This window comes from Vipera ursinii (assembly GCF_947247035.1).
Source record: "Vipera ursinii genome assembly, chromosome: Z".
Taxonomy (NCBI): Eukaryota; Metazoa; Chordata; class Lepidosauria; order Squamata; family Viperidae; genus Vipera; species Vipera ursinii.
Genome location: NC_139517.1, coordinates 62607954 through 62623010, shown reverse-complemented (window position 1 = coordinate 62623010; position 15057 = coordinate 62607954). Strand labels below are relative to the sequence as shown.

Sequence of the window (15057 nt, the reverse complement as noted above, 5' to 3'; positions counted from 1 at the left end):
TGTTTTCGGCTATGACTGGACATGGAGTTAGCCAGCCTTTTCTTCTTTTGCTTTCTGGGAGGCTTCTCCTGGACCATTCGGGGAGCCCACCATCTCTCCTAAGTTTCTGGGATTTCCTTCCTTCATTCCCCCCCTTCAGGATGGGTTCTGGCCCCTTAGGGTCCCCAACAAAAAGAAATTTCAGCCAAAGGGTTCAGCATTCCGAATCTTCTGACTGCTCCACTGGAAAACCCTCTCTTTTTATTTTTACACTCTGTTTTCTTTTGGTATTGTAATTAATACTTTTAATATTTTTAAAAAATATCTTGACTGAAGATTAGGAAACACAGTTATTTTCAGATTAAGAGTTTAGAAGCTTTTAGTATATAGCAACAGCACTCAGTAGTTTGCTGGGCTGTTTTTTTTCAGTGCAAAAAAAACAACAACCTGAAGTACTAAAAGATAGCAATTATCATGACTTACTTGAGAATTCAAAGACAGTGTAGGCCAATGGGAAGATAAAACGATTTAAAGAGAAAATAGAGGTAGGGTAAATTTATGAACAATCATTTATTACCCAGGGGTTTGGGGGAGGGGATATGTTTTTCAGTAGCAGTAGGAAATGCCAAATTAAATAGACCTCTTGATTTTATTCCCTTCCTTTCTACAGCCTGAGGCAGCTCTATCCCTTGATCTAATGGGAGATCCAGTCCTGCATGTATTTTGTTGTATGATATTTTATTGAATCTCTATGTTTTATGGAAGAAAGTTGGAGATAGAAGTTTAGATCCAATAAATGATGTTTAAGGGAAAATATATATTCAATTTTTCATGCTTGCTTTTTAGATTCTTTTTTAATGGGAATTAGATTAACCTTTCCTCAGATTTAGTTATCAAGTTATTCATGATGGCAGTGTCAATGAAATTTGTTTAAGTAAAGTTATTAGGATTAATTTCAAAATGTGTCTCTGAATAAGGAATAGCAAGAACTTCAGTTGTTGAATGTTTTTATTCATTTTTCATGCAGAAGACAAAGTATGGACTACTGTGAATCATGACTTACAAGAGCATTTTCCAGTGATAAGCAACAGACCAGAGAAGCATGCTGTGCTACAGCTTAATTACAGTGCCACCATGGATCAAATCTCAGCCATCACTGGTAGTGCCGAGTATTGTAAACAGTTTATCTCCTATGTCTGTAAACTGTCAAGACTGCTGAATACCCCAGGTAGGCTAAAGGTAGAAAGTTATTGCTACCTTTATTACATTTTTTTTTATTTGGCCATGAGACCACTCCAGGGGTAAGCTAAAGATGGAATGTTATTGCTTCTGTTAGGAAAAAATGTCCAGTTTTGCAACAAGTTGAAATCATATCCAAAATAAGCTTTGAAGTCAGAAGTACTTATATAGTTGCATGAAATGAATCAATTTATGATACAGATATGTAAAGATGAAATACTGAGCATGAAAAAAACTGAACAGAAAAAACAGGCACTCTAATTACACATCCAGACATCAGTATTTGCTGTGGTCATTATTTTCGTGTAAAAATGATGTGTTTGTTTAGTCACTTAATTACAGGTGTTCAAAAATACAGACATTACATGGGTTGAGGGAAGGACATAATGACCATATTCTGAAGTGCATTAATCTGAAGAACAGCACTCATTATATTAAAATACTGGGAATGAGAAAATGTTTCTGAATTTTTCAGTAACTGCCTTTTCAGTCTGGTGTAGAATTGTGTCATTTTCTTTGTCAAGGGTGGATAATTTGTGCCTTGGGAACCATTCCAAAAATTGCTGATAAATGTACAACCATCAGCAACTCTCAAAAGATTTACCCTTAGCTTGGAAAAAGTTGCACATCTATGTGCTGTACTGAGGGGGAATAGGGCTGTCAATAATTGTTAAATTTGGTGTGTAAAACCATCACATTACAATATGTTGTCCATCTTTCCTCCCTCTTCTGAAAATGGGTATAATACCCAGCTACTGCTTCAGCCCAACGTATAGAACTGTCACCTAAACAAAGGTAGAAAACATTTCAATCAATCTGAAGGACATCCAGATTTTTGAAATTTACTTATCAAAAACAGATGAGTTAATTTTTTCATAAATAAATATTTAGTGTAAACTTTAAAATTGTGCTATTTTCAATTTCATAATCCTAGAAGCAGACTTTTTTAAAGAATATCCTATTGTTTTACTAAGAAAACATTTATTACATGTTTTACTTTCTTTTTTGTGATAAACCATTTCACGACTGAAAATGTTTGATAAATGTATTTTTTTCTATCTCTTTGACATCCAGAAGTGATAGAGAGGAAAATATCTTATTATAGATTATTTAAATACATTGTTAATATACATTGTGGGAGGGTATTGTATGCATTGTACTATGTGGAATAGACTGAACTCATCAGCAAGAGTGATTGTACTTGGTTATATAATGAAAAAGCAGAAGCTGATACCATTTGTCTTTCATTTAATGTTCATTCTTGTCCTAAACCCCTTTCTGTTTACTGTTTGAGAATACTGTCTTGTAATACATAATGGTATTTCTACCTATCTCAAAATACAAGCATTTGTGTAACTTCTTTTCCTCAGGGATTTCATAAATAAATCACAATATGCCAACAGAAAAAGACTGGCTAAAATTGGGATTGTTATTATTTTGTGAGCTGAATAATATTTGTGAAATTATCAAAGTAAATATTTCTGTTCAAAAAATAGCTGACAATTCAGATATTTGTCTTTTGATTGTTTCACATGCTGTACAGGCATACTTACATTCTTGTAGTAGTATGCATAGAACCACAGAAGATGTCAGAAGTGTAGATATTGGCCAGTCCAACCCACCAAAATCTTTTTTTTTATTGAAAAGTTTTAGAATACATTTTTGAATACAAACTCCCCCCCTCCCCCTCCCCTCCCCCCAACCCCCCCCAACCCTCCCCTCCCCCCTCCCCAACTTCCCAGAGCTAACTACAGGGTATAAAAATACAAACAAACATAATCTAAAATATGCAAACAACAATAAAATATTAAATTCTGTCGCACTTTAACTCTTAGTAAAATAACTACAGGCTAATTATACATCATATAAATCCACTACTTATTCAAATGCTAAGTGAAACTTTTTAGTCCCATATTTATTCTTAATATAATCAATCAATCTCTTCCACTCCACAGTGTATCTCTGTTGTGATTGATCTTTCAAATATGCTGAAATCTCTGCCATCTCCGCCAAGTTAGAAAATGTAAAGTCCATTCTTCTATAGTCGGGAGTTCTTCCTTCTTCCAATATTGCGCTACTAAAAGTCTCGCTGCCGTAATTAAATTCAACATCAACTTAATATCTACAACAGTGATATCTGTGATAATACCCAATAAAAACAGTTGCGGAGAGAACTTTATCCTTTTCTTAAATATTTTTTGCATATTCCACCAAATTTTAATCCAAAAAGCTTTAACCTTTTTGCAAGTCCACCATATATGAAAATACGTTGCGTCCTCACAACCACACCTCCAACATTTGGGCTGACAGTTCGGATACATACTTGCTAATTTTTTGGATCTAAATGCCACCTATAAAACATTTTATAAAAATTCTCTCTTAAATTTTGGGCCTGTGTAAATTTTACATTTCTAACCCAGATCTTTTCCCAGGTATCCATTGTAATGACTTCTTGAAAATTCTGAGCCCACTTTATCATACAATCTTTAACAAGTTCCGTCTCTGAATCAATTTCTATCAATGCAATATATATCCTTTTTATATGTGCCTGACCTTGATCTCTAATTTGCTTTACCAAATTTTCATCAATCATTGAAAAACTAGTTTTCTGGTCCTCTTTCCATCTAGCCTGTAATTACCCATACTGAAACCAAGATGTACAATCTTTTCTTCTTTTAAAATACTATATGACTTTAATTGCCATACATTCCTCTCTAAATTTAAAATTTCCTTATATGTAGTCACATCATGTTTAAATCCCACATTTATATTTTCTATTGCATGTTTAGGTATTGCCCAAATAGGTATCTTATAATTTAACTTATGTCTATACTTTTTCCAGACTCGCAACAGAGCATACCTTAAAATATGTATCTTAAACACATTATCCACCTTCTTATCATACAATAAATATGCATGCCATCCAAATAACAAATCATAACCCTCAAGATTTAATAATCTCACTTGTGTTAAATTAAACCAGTCACTTACCGCTGATAAAGCAGCAGCCCCATAATATAATTTGAAATTAGGCATTTTAAGACCACCTCTTTCACGCATATTTTGCATTATCTTAAATTTAACTCGTGGCTTTTTCCCTGCCAAGACAAATTTATTACAACCCACCAAAATCTTTAATCCATGTCTAAGATTGCAGCAAATCTAATTGTAGGGACCAAATGACCATAGGAAGCAAATTTAAAAAATAAAATCAATTGTTGCTATTAGAAGTTATTAGAGGACAAAGAAGCAATATTCATCTATTTTTTCCTCACTTTTAAGCATTACTTTACTAGCATGTGAAATAAGTGCAATGTTGTGATAGTTTGAACATTCTTTGGCACTGCCTTTCTTTGGAATTGGAATGTAAACTGACCTTTTCCAATACTCTGGCCACTTTTGAGTTTTCCAAATTTGCTGGCAAACTGAGTGTAGCACTTTTACTGCATCATCTTTTAAGATTTTGAATAGCTCAGCTGGAATACTGTCATCTCCACTAACTTTGTTGTTGCTCAGCTTTCCTAAGGCCCACTTCACTTCACATTCTAGTATCTCTGGCTCGAGGTCAGTGGCCACCTCGAGGTCAGTGGTTATCAGGGCTGTTAAGCTCGTTCATGTATAGTTCTTCTGTGTAATTTTGCCACCTCTTCTTAATCTCTTCTGCCTCTGTTAAGTCCCTGCCATTTTGGTCCTTTATCATGCCCATTTTTGCATGAAACATTCCCTTCATCTCTCCAATTTTCTTGAAAAGATCTCTAGTCCTCCCTATTCTATTGTTTTCTTCTATTTCTTTGCACTGTTCATTTAAGAACGTATTCTCATCTCTTCTAGCTATTCTCTGGAATTTTGCTTCAGTTGGGTGTATCTTTCTTTTTCTCCCTTGCATTTTGCTTCCCTCCTTTCCTCAGCTATTTGCAAAGCTTCTTCAGACAGCCATTTTGCTTTCTTGGATTTCTTTTTCTTTGGGATGGTTTTAGTTGCTACGTCTTGTACAATGTTGTGAACCTCCATCCATAGTTCTTCAGGCTCTCTCTCTATCAAATCTAATTCCTTAAATCTATTTGTCACCTCTACTGTATATTCATCAGGGATATGATTTAGTTCAAACCTGGCCTAGTGTATTTCCCTACTTTCTTCAGTTTAAGCCTAAATTTTGCAACAAGAAGCTCATGGTCTGAGCCACAGTCAGCTCCTGGTCTTGTTTTTACTGAGAATAATAAGACTTACTTTATTTATTTATTTATTTATTTATTTATTTATTTATTTATTTATTTATTTATTTATTATTAGGACTTATATACCACCCTATCTCCCAAAGGACTCAGGGCGGCTAACAACAGTAACATATAATAAATACAGAAGTTAAGATAAAAATTAAAATTAAAGGCCTCTGTACAATAAATTAAAATTAAAATTAAAATAAATTAAAAGTTAGAGTTAAAAATTAAAAACATAATTAAAATCCCTGTCAGTCCAGGTCAGCCAGGTGGAAAAGGAGTGTTTTGAGGCCGCGGCGAAAAGACCGGAGATCTTGGGCCGCCCGAAGCTCATGGGGGAGCTGGTTCCACAGGGCTGGTGCTCCCACAGAGAAGGCCCTCCCCCTGGGGGTCGCCAGCTGACATTGTTTAGCCGACAGTACCCTGAGGAGGCCTTCTCTGTGTGAGCGTACTGGGCGATGGAAATTCATTCCTGGCAGCAGATGATCCTGCAAGTATCCCAGTCCTAAGCCATGTAGGTAAGTACCAGCACCTTAAATCTCACCTGGAGGGCAACTGGTAACCAATGCAGCTCATGCAGGAGGGGTGTAATATGGGAGTATCGGGGTGCTCCCATCACTACCCGTGCAGCCACATTCTGCACCAGCTGAATCCTCCGAGTGGTCTTTAAGGGCAGCCCTATGTAGAGAGCACTGCAGTAATCTATACGGGAGGTAACAAGTGCGTGGGTGACTGTGCGTAGGGCATCTTGGTCCAGGAAGGGGTGTAACTGGCGTACCAGGCAAATCTGGGCAAATGCCCCCCTAGCCACAACTCCAGTATTTTACATAAGTGGGTGCAGCACTTCAGCTAATGTTTATGGACAGGAATGTTTAGTAGATACCAACTATTAAAGCACAATTGTTACTAAGGGAATGTGGGAATATTTTTCAATTAAAATCATACCTATTGGATGAAACTAGGGTGGATGACTTTTGTTTGTGTGTATGTGTGTGTGTGTACTATATACAAATATTTTTGTTTTACTCTTTACAAATGCAAATATAGATAGATGATAGATAGATAGATAGATAGATAGATAGATAGATAGATAGATAGATAGATGTAGATGTAGATGTAGATGTAGATATAGATATAGATATAGATATAGATAGATATAGATATAGATATAGATATAGATATAGATATAGATATAGATATAGATATAGATATAGATATAGATATAGATATAGATATAGATATAGATATAGATATAGATATAGATATAGATATAGATAGATATAGATATAGATATAGATATAGATATAGATATAGATATAGATAGATATATACATACATACATACACACACATACATACACACACACACACACACATACACATACAAAACGTATATTTCTAACTTAATACAACCTTCAAGGCCATGTTCTGCAAGAATTGATATACTACTAAAACTCATGCTTGTACAACACAAGGCTTAGTAGTATATATTAGCTGGGCAAAACAGGGCATCAAAGGACAACAATTTTTGAACCAAAGTACCTCAAGCAAGCACTATTGCAATCTTTTACTCCCTTCTGCATCCAGTAGCAAATACTTACTGACTGCTTGGAAAGGAAGGGAAGGGAAGGGAAGTTAGTTAAAGTTAAGATGCTGGCTTAGAAATCATGAGATTGTGAGTTGTAAACCTGGCTTAGACATGAAAGCTAGCTGGGTAACCTTGAGTCAGTCACCCACCTCACCGGGTTGTTGTTGTAGAGAAAAAGGAGGAGGAATAGAATAGAATAGAATAGAATAGAATAGAATAGAATAGAATAGAATAGAATAGAATAGAATAGAATAGAATAGAATAGAATAATAACTTTATTGTCACTTTAAAAATACACTAATAAGCATACATTAAAATGAGATTTTGTTACATATAACTCTCAAAGGGTAACCACCTCCAATATAAACTACATAAACATGACTAGATAGATAGATAGATAGATGATAGATAGATAGATAGATAGATAGATAGATAGATAGATAGATAGATAGATAGATAGATAGATAGATGATAGATAGATAGATAAAGCATATAACCACATACACACACATATATGGACTAGAGTAACAACACAGTCTAGTTTGGATGTATACATATACATGGCGAGAAAAACGAATCTTGCGAATTTATCAGTTGGATGGCATAGGGGACAAAGCTTTTACAGAATTTGGTAGTTCTGCTGTAAATACTTTGAAACCTCCTTCCAGAGGGGAACAATAGAAGAAGACTGTAAAGTGGGTGTGTGGAGTCTCTAACAATGCTTTGAGCTCTAAGCACATAGCGCTTATAAGCAGTGTCCTGAATCAGGGAAGCAGGCTTCTTATAATCTTCTCAGCTGTCTTTACCACTCTCTGTATGGACCTTCTATCTCAGGCACTGCTACCACCAAACCAAACAGTAATGCGGTTTGTTAAGATGCTCTCAATTGTGCCTTTGTAAAAAGTGGCCAGGATAGAAGAAGATGTTCTCTCCTCATCCAGTGCAGGAAATGCAGATGTTGGTTTGCATGCTTCACTAAGAATGACATGTGGAAAGACCAAGTCAGATTGTTAATTATCTGCTCCCCAAAATACTTAATACTGTTGACCACCTCTACAGCTGCAGCCTTGATACAGAGAGGAATATGGCTATGCCTCCTCTTTCTAAAATCTACAATGATCTCCTTTGTTTTATTAACATTCAGAGCCAGGCTACTTTTATTGCACTAGTCCACCAGAGCCTTCACCTCTTCCTCATAAGCATCTTCATTGTGATCTCGGATAAGACCCATCACTGCCAGGTCATCCACATACTTCATAATATGATTAGTAGCAGATTTGGCATAGCAGTCATGTCAAGAGTATTGTGTATGTTCACCATCTTATTTACAAAAATAATAAAGGTGAGATAAAAATGGAAGGAAGGAAGGAAGGAAGGAAGGAAGGAAGGAAGGAAGGAAGGAAGGAAGGAAGGAAGGAAGGAAGGAAAGAAGGAAGCAAGCAAGCAAGCATTTTTAATGCTTTCTTCAAGGAAATCAATTTGGCAGAAAGCCATAAATTGCTCCCACTCCATTCCTTTTTTGTACATCCATGGCCATTCTGTTTCTCCATTTAAGTAAGGAAATATATATGAAACATTGACCCAGCTGAGCATGAGTTGTCTAATATTTTATAATGCAATATGTATTATTATACTACATTACACTACAGTACTTCTTTGAGCCAAATATTGTATGGCAAATTTGGAGAAGTATAAAAGTATGTTCAATAAATGATTCTGATAATCCAATTCTCATTTAACACTCTATATATTGTTCAAGACTCACTTGAGTTAGGTTACTTCTGGAATACTAAATAGATATTTTATAATCCCCAACAGAAGAATTAGAATGACAAACAGAATACTAGGGTTCCAAAGAGAACAGTTGGAAACAGTCTTGGTGAATGATGTATTTAGATTTTGATTTTGGGGAGGGAATATGTGCATAGAATAGTCCAAAGTGCATATTCTTCCAGAGAAAAGTTCCTTGAGGATGGGCTCCAGTATGAGTCTGAAAGCTTGAAAAACTAAACCTCTGTCCCTGGTGACCAACCCAGATAGGATCTTGTAATAATATTTTACTTACATCTGTGCTTATGGATGTGTCGCTATGTGGATAGTAGAGACAGAAAAAGAAGCATTTGAAAAATAGAATTTCAATCAAATAACTATTACAAATACAAAGGTTTGTTGGAATCAGAGAGTAAATTTTTCAATTAAAATAAATTCTTAAGGTCTTAGAATCCCATATGCTACTTGTTATCTTCTTCTCAAATAATCAAATGTGACTTTATACCATTTTAATAGCGTTTCATAATGCCTTGATACAGTGATTTTTTTGTAAAAGAAAAAGGTGCCGGAACTCACACATGTCATACAACCCACCTTGCCTACCCTACAAGGTTCCATCCAAAAAAGGTGCCGGAACTCCGTTCTGAGCGTTCTATGAGAAAAAAAGCCCTGCCTTGATAAGACCACAATTGAATATTGCATTTAGTTTGATCACCACAGTATAAAAAAGATGTTGAAACTCTGGAAAGAGTACAGAGAAGAGAAACAAAGATAATTAGGGGGCTGGAAACTAAAACATATAAAGAACAGTTGCAAGAATTGGCTGTGTCTAATCTAGTGAAAAAAAGACTGGGGTGATATGATAGCAGTCTTCCAATATCTGAAGGGCTGCCACATGTAGAGGGGGTCAACCAATTTACCAAAGCTGTCAGAATCCATTTATATCATATTCATAAATACATGTTTAAAACATTATTCCATGGATTCTGCCATCTCCCGAGCAGGAAGGAACGAATGTGGATTTAGCCTGCCTTAGGCATTTCAAAGATTCAGAGAAGCCTTTTGAACTGGGGAAACAAAAGGGAGGGTTAGGGGCTTCCAGTGGCGGCGCGGCGCCGAAGACAGCCTTCCCAGGCTGCCCGCGTCTCAGCTGTTTGTTTTTTCGCCCGAAACAGCGCCGATCAGCTGTTCGGGCGAAATTGAAGCCCCCTCCTCGGGAGAAGAGGAGGGGGTGAGGCCCCAGGTAGGGGTAGAGTTCTCCAGGGCCGCCTGAGCTTGGAGCTTGGGCGGCTGAAGGATCGAACTCCCCTGAAGCCTGGGTTGCTCCCAGCTGGCCGGCGTCTCTGCTCCGAACTCCTTGGAGCAGAGCCAGGCGTCTGCGAACCATCCCTGCCTGAAGAAAGGACTATGATTTAAAGGAGCAGGCAGAGCGGTACAAGAGATAAAGGTGAAGAGGTTTATTTTACTATACTCTCTAGCTTGTTGGACTTTTTAAACTTTAAATGAAAGTGCGTCATAATTGAGGACTAAAAGATGGCGGCGAAACCTCCCCCTAAAACTCTTCGGAGTGGTGGATCCTCGCCAGTGCAACAATCATCATTACAGGCATTGCACCCTCCTGAAGCGCTGACACCGAAGGATTTACGAGATGCTCTGGATAAACTTTTGGAATCAATCAATCAATCAATGGGTGATAAATTTGCGCAGATGGAGGAGAAATTGGAGAAATTGGAGGAGAGAATGGAAGAGAGGATGGAACAGAAGTTCAGCGTGATGAAGGTAGACATTTTGTCTTCAGTGCATAAAGTGGCGGAATGTGTGGAAGAATTAGATGAAAAAATGGATGATCTGGCTCAAAGGAATGCTATATTAGAAGTAAAGGCACGGGAGAATGAAAATGCAAGAGACAAAGTGGAAAAGGAGTTAAGCTTAGCCCAATATTACCAGATGCAGTTTGCTATCAGAATTAGAGGTTTAAAAGAGGATATTAAAGAAGATTTAAAGCAGCTGATCTCTGAGGCTCTTGAAGTGGTATTAAACCAGCCAGCATCTGAAATAAGAGCAGCTATGGATAAAGTGTTCCGGGTGAATTCATGGATTGCCAGACAGAGAAAGTTGCCTAGAGATGTGGTGGTTTATTTTGCAAAAAGAGAAATCAGAGACCAAGTTATACAAGCTGCCTATGATGTTAAAGTGGTGATTGCTGAACAAGAAGTCTTGGTTTTAAAAGAAATTCCTCCAAGGTTCTTAAGGGGAAGGAAGGACTATACATTTCTCGTGCATGAGCTTAAGCAAAGAGATATAAGGTTCAGATGGGAGATTCCAGAGGGGCTGATGGTGATGCATGAAGGTAAAAGGTACCGGCTGATTACTGTGAAGCAAGCGCGTGATTTCTACAACAATGTCTTAAAAGCAACCCCATTAACACTTCTGGAAGCTGGAAAGGGATCTGGAGAAGGAGAACATCAAGAGGATGAAACAGAGGAAAGTGGTGTTGGAGGAGATCAAGTTACAACTTCTTTGGATGATCCTAGAGAGCAAAGAGTAACGCGTGCTGCTTTAAAACGAGCAAAGAAAATAAAAGAACAAGATCAGCAAAAGTCTTCAGATTCTTCACAACGTACATATAGTCAAGCTGTGGGAGGAGCACGGCCTAAAGAAGTTAGTCCTATCAAAGCTGTGGTCCAAGAGCTTCTGGAGGATATGCATGGCAACTAAATTTCTAACTTGGAATGTTAATGGACTGAATTCACCGCAGAAGAGGAAGAAAGTTTTTCAATATTTAAAACAATTTAAGATAGATGTTATATGTTTGCAAGAAACGCATATTAGAGTTTTGGATCAAAAGCATTTATTGAACTCGAGACTGGGTACGCATTTTGTTGCCTCTGCAGAGAATAAGAAAAATGGAGTGGTTGTTTATGTTAAAAGTGCCTTAACAGCAGACTTAATTGAAGCGGATAAGCATGGAAGATATGTTATGATTGAGCTGTTGTTAGAAGGTAAAAAGACGCTTCTAGTTGGATTATATGCACCTAACCAACAACAAGCTGATTTTTTTAGCTTACTCCACACAAAGCTTACCCAGTTGGATTATAAATCTTTTATTTTTATGGGAGACTGGAATGGTGTTCTGGATGTACAGTTGGATAAGGCTGGAGCTTTTAAGCGCATTCCAAGTCATGCTAGACTGCCTAAATCTTTTTTTGAAATGAAGGATGACCTGGAATTGCGAGATATCTGGCGTGAGAGACACTTGCAGGAGAAGGATTATACTTTTTATTCTGACAGACACCAATCTTTTTCGAGGATTGATTTTATTTTGTTGACTAATGATTTTTTTTTGAGAACTAAAAAGGTGAAGATATGTGCAAGAACTATCTCTGACCACAGTCCAGTTTGGTTGGAGATTGATAAGGAGAAAAGAGACAGGCGCTCGTGGCGCGTAAATGAGAATTTGTTTAGAAATCAGAGAAATGTGGAAGAATGTAAACAGCGGATGAAGGATTTTTTTGAGATTAATATGAATAAGGGTACCTCTGTGGATATGGTTTGGGATGCTAGCAAGGCTTACATGAGAGGAGTGTTGATATATATGAATAATAGACATAGACGTGCAGTGGAAACTAGAAGGAAAGAACTGGAGAATGAAATAAAGGAAAAAGAAAAGGCTTTGATTTTGAATTCAGAGGATGTGAAGATCAAGGAGGCTATTAGACTGTTAAGAGAACAATTTGATAAATTAATGGCAGATCAAGTGGCAACCAATCTGCGGTTTGCTAGGCACAATACTTTTTGCAACGCTAATAAACCAGGCAGATGGTTAGCCTATAGACTGAGGAAAAAACAAAGGGCCTCTAATATAGACAAGATTGAGTATAAAGGAAGGGTTGTGTTTCAACATAATCTTATTAAGGATGCTTTTGTGGATTTTTATTCGAAATTATATACTAAAGAGGAAATTAATGTAAAAGATATTGATAAATATTTGGAGAATGCTAGCATCCCGGTTCTTACGCAAGCACAAAAAGAGGGGATTAATCAACTGATTACAGAAGAAGAAATTCTTATAGCAATTAAGGAACTGAAGGTCGATAAGGCGCCAGGCACGGATGGCTTGACTGCGGCCTTTTATAAAAATTTACAATTTGAGATGATAAAGCCGTTAAAGGAACTGTTTCAGACAATTCAGAGGGGGGGAAAGGTGCCACCGTCTTGGAAGACAGCTTTTATCTCTTTGATTCCGAAGGAAGACCAGGATGCTACTCAAGTTAAAAATTATAGACCGATATCGCTCTTAAATTTATTTATTTATTTATTTATTAGTTTTTATAAACCAGATTATAAGATATTTTCTAAGGTTTTGGCTAATAGACTGATGAGGGTTCTGCAACAGGTGATTCATGGGGATCAAACGGGGTTTATTAGTGGTAGGCAAATGAAAAATAATGTGAGACATATAGTTGATGTGTTAGAGTTTTTGGAAAGGCACAACCAGATCTCTGCAGCGCTAATCTTTTTAGATGCTGAAAAGGCTTTTGATCAATTGAATTGGCAATTTTTGTTGAAAGTGTTAGATAAAATGGATTTTGGGGGAAAAATTTTACAGCCGATTAGGGCATTATATCAAAAACAAACTGCCCGAATTATAGTTAACAATAGCCTGACAGCAGCATGTAATATTGAGAAGGGCACAAGGCAAGGGTGTCCGTTATCGCCCTTGTTATTTGTGTTAACATTAGAGATACTATTGGTTAAGATTCGGAATTCGGAAAAAATTAAGGGGATACAAGTTGGAGATCAGGATTATAGATTGAGAGCATTTGCAGATGATCTGGTTGTTACAGTGACCCAGCCAGAGAACTCTGTTGTGGACCTGATGGAGATGATAACACAATATGGGAATGTTTCTAGATTTAAAGTAAATATACAGAAAACTAAAATTTTGGCTACAAATATGACAGTTTCACAGAAGGCTCTCTTAGAAGGATTAACTGGATTTGAGATTGTTAAAAGGGTTAAATATCTGGGGGTGATTTTGTCGCCCTCTAATACAAAGCTATATAAAAATAATTATGAAAAACTATGGGGGAAGATTCAAAAAGAACTGGAGAGTTGGCAAAAACTGCAACTGTCTTTGTTGGGACGGATTGCAGCAGTGAAAATGAATGTCCTGCCCAAATTTTTATTTTTGTTTCAAATGATACCGATTCTTAAGAAAGATTCCAACTTGGAGGAATGGCAGCGTGGTATCAATAAATTTGTGTGGGCAGGGAAAAAGCCACGAGTTAAACTTAAGATTATGCAGGATACTCGTGAGAGAGGTGGCCTTAAACTGCCTAATTTTAAATTATATTATGAAGCTGCTGCATTAGTAGGAATAAGCGATTGGATTAATTTGACGCAATCGAGGTTATTAAATCTTGAGGGGCATGATTTGTTGTTTGGCTGGCATGCATATTTGTTGTATGATAAGAAGGTAGATACTGTGTTTAGGATGCATATTTTAAGACAGGCATTGCTGAGAGTCTGGAAGAAGTATAGACATAAGCTAAGCAGCAAGATACCATTGTGGGCAATTCCAAAACACGCAATAGAAAATATACATGCTGGTTTCAAACATGATGTGACTACGTACAAGGAAATTTTAAGTTTGGAAAGGAACGTTTGGTGTTTGAAATCATATAGCCTCTTGCGAGAAGAGAAGGTTGTTCAAACTTGGTTTCAATATATTCAATTACAGGCCAGGTGGAAAGGAGACCAGAAAAATGGATTTACAATGACTGATGAAAATTTGACAAAGCAGATTAGAAATCAGGGACCAGCACATATTAAACGGATATATCTTGCATTGATAGAGATTGACTCGGAAACAGAGCTTGTTAAGGATTGTATGATTAAATGGGCCCAAAACATCCAGGAAGTTATTACAATGGACACGTGGGAAAAGATTTGGGTGAGAAACGTAAAATTTACTCAAGCTCAAAATCTAAGAGAGAACTTTTACAAAATGTTTTATAGATGGCATCTAGATCCTAAAAAGCTTGCAAGTATGTATCCGAATTATCAGCCTAAATGTTGGAGGTGTGGTGATGAGGATGCAACATATTTTCACATATGGTGGACATGTAAGAAGGTTAAGGCTTTTTGGATAAAAATCTGGTGGAATATGCAGAAGATTTTTAAACAGAGGATAAAGTTTTGTCCGCAACTTTTTTTGCTGGGAATAATTGCAGACGCTACAGTTGTGGACACCAAGCTGATG

The 15057-nt window shown here is 36.8% G+C and overlaps 1 protein-coding gene across 1 annotated transcript in view; it reads left to right on the top strand.

Annotated features, from left to right (window-relative positions):
- CNTNAP2 (contactin associated protein 2) overlaps nucleotides 1-15057 on the top strand; it is a gene marked incomplete at its 5' end in the record, with an annotated part of 1430381 nt that overhangs the window by 970143 nt on the left and 445181 nt on the right. The window contains one exon of the mRNA XM_083378276.1: nucleotides 1007-1207. Coding sequence (XP_083234402.1) covers nucleotides 1007-1207 — 201 coding nt within the window. The remainder of the gene's footprint in view (nucleotides 1-1006; nucleotides 1208-15057) is intronic.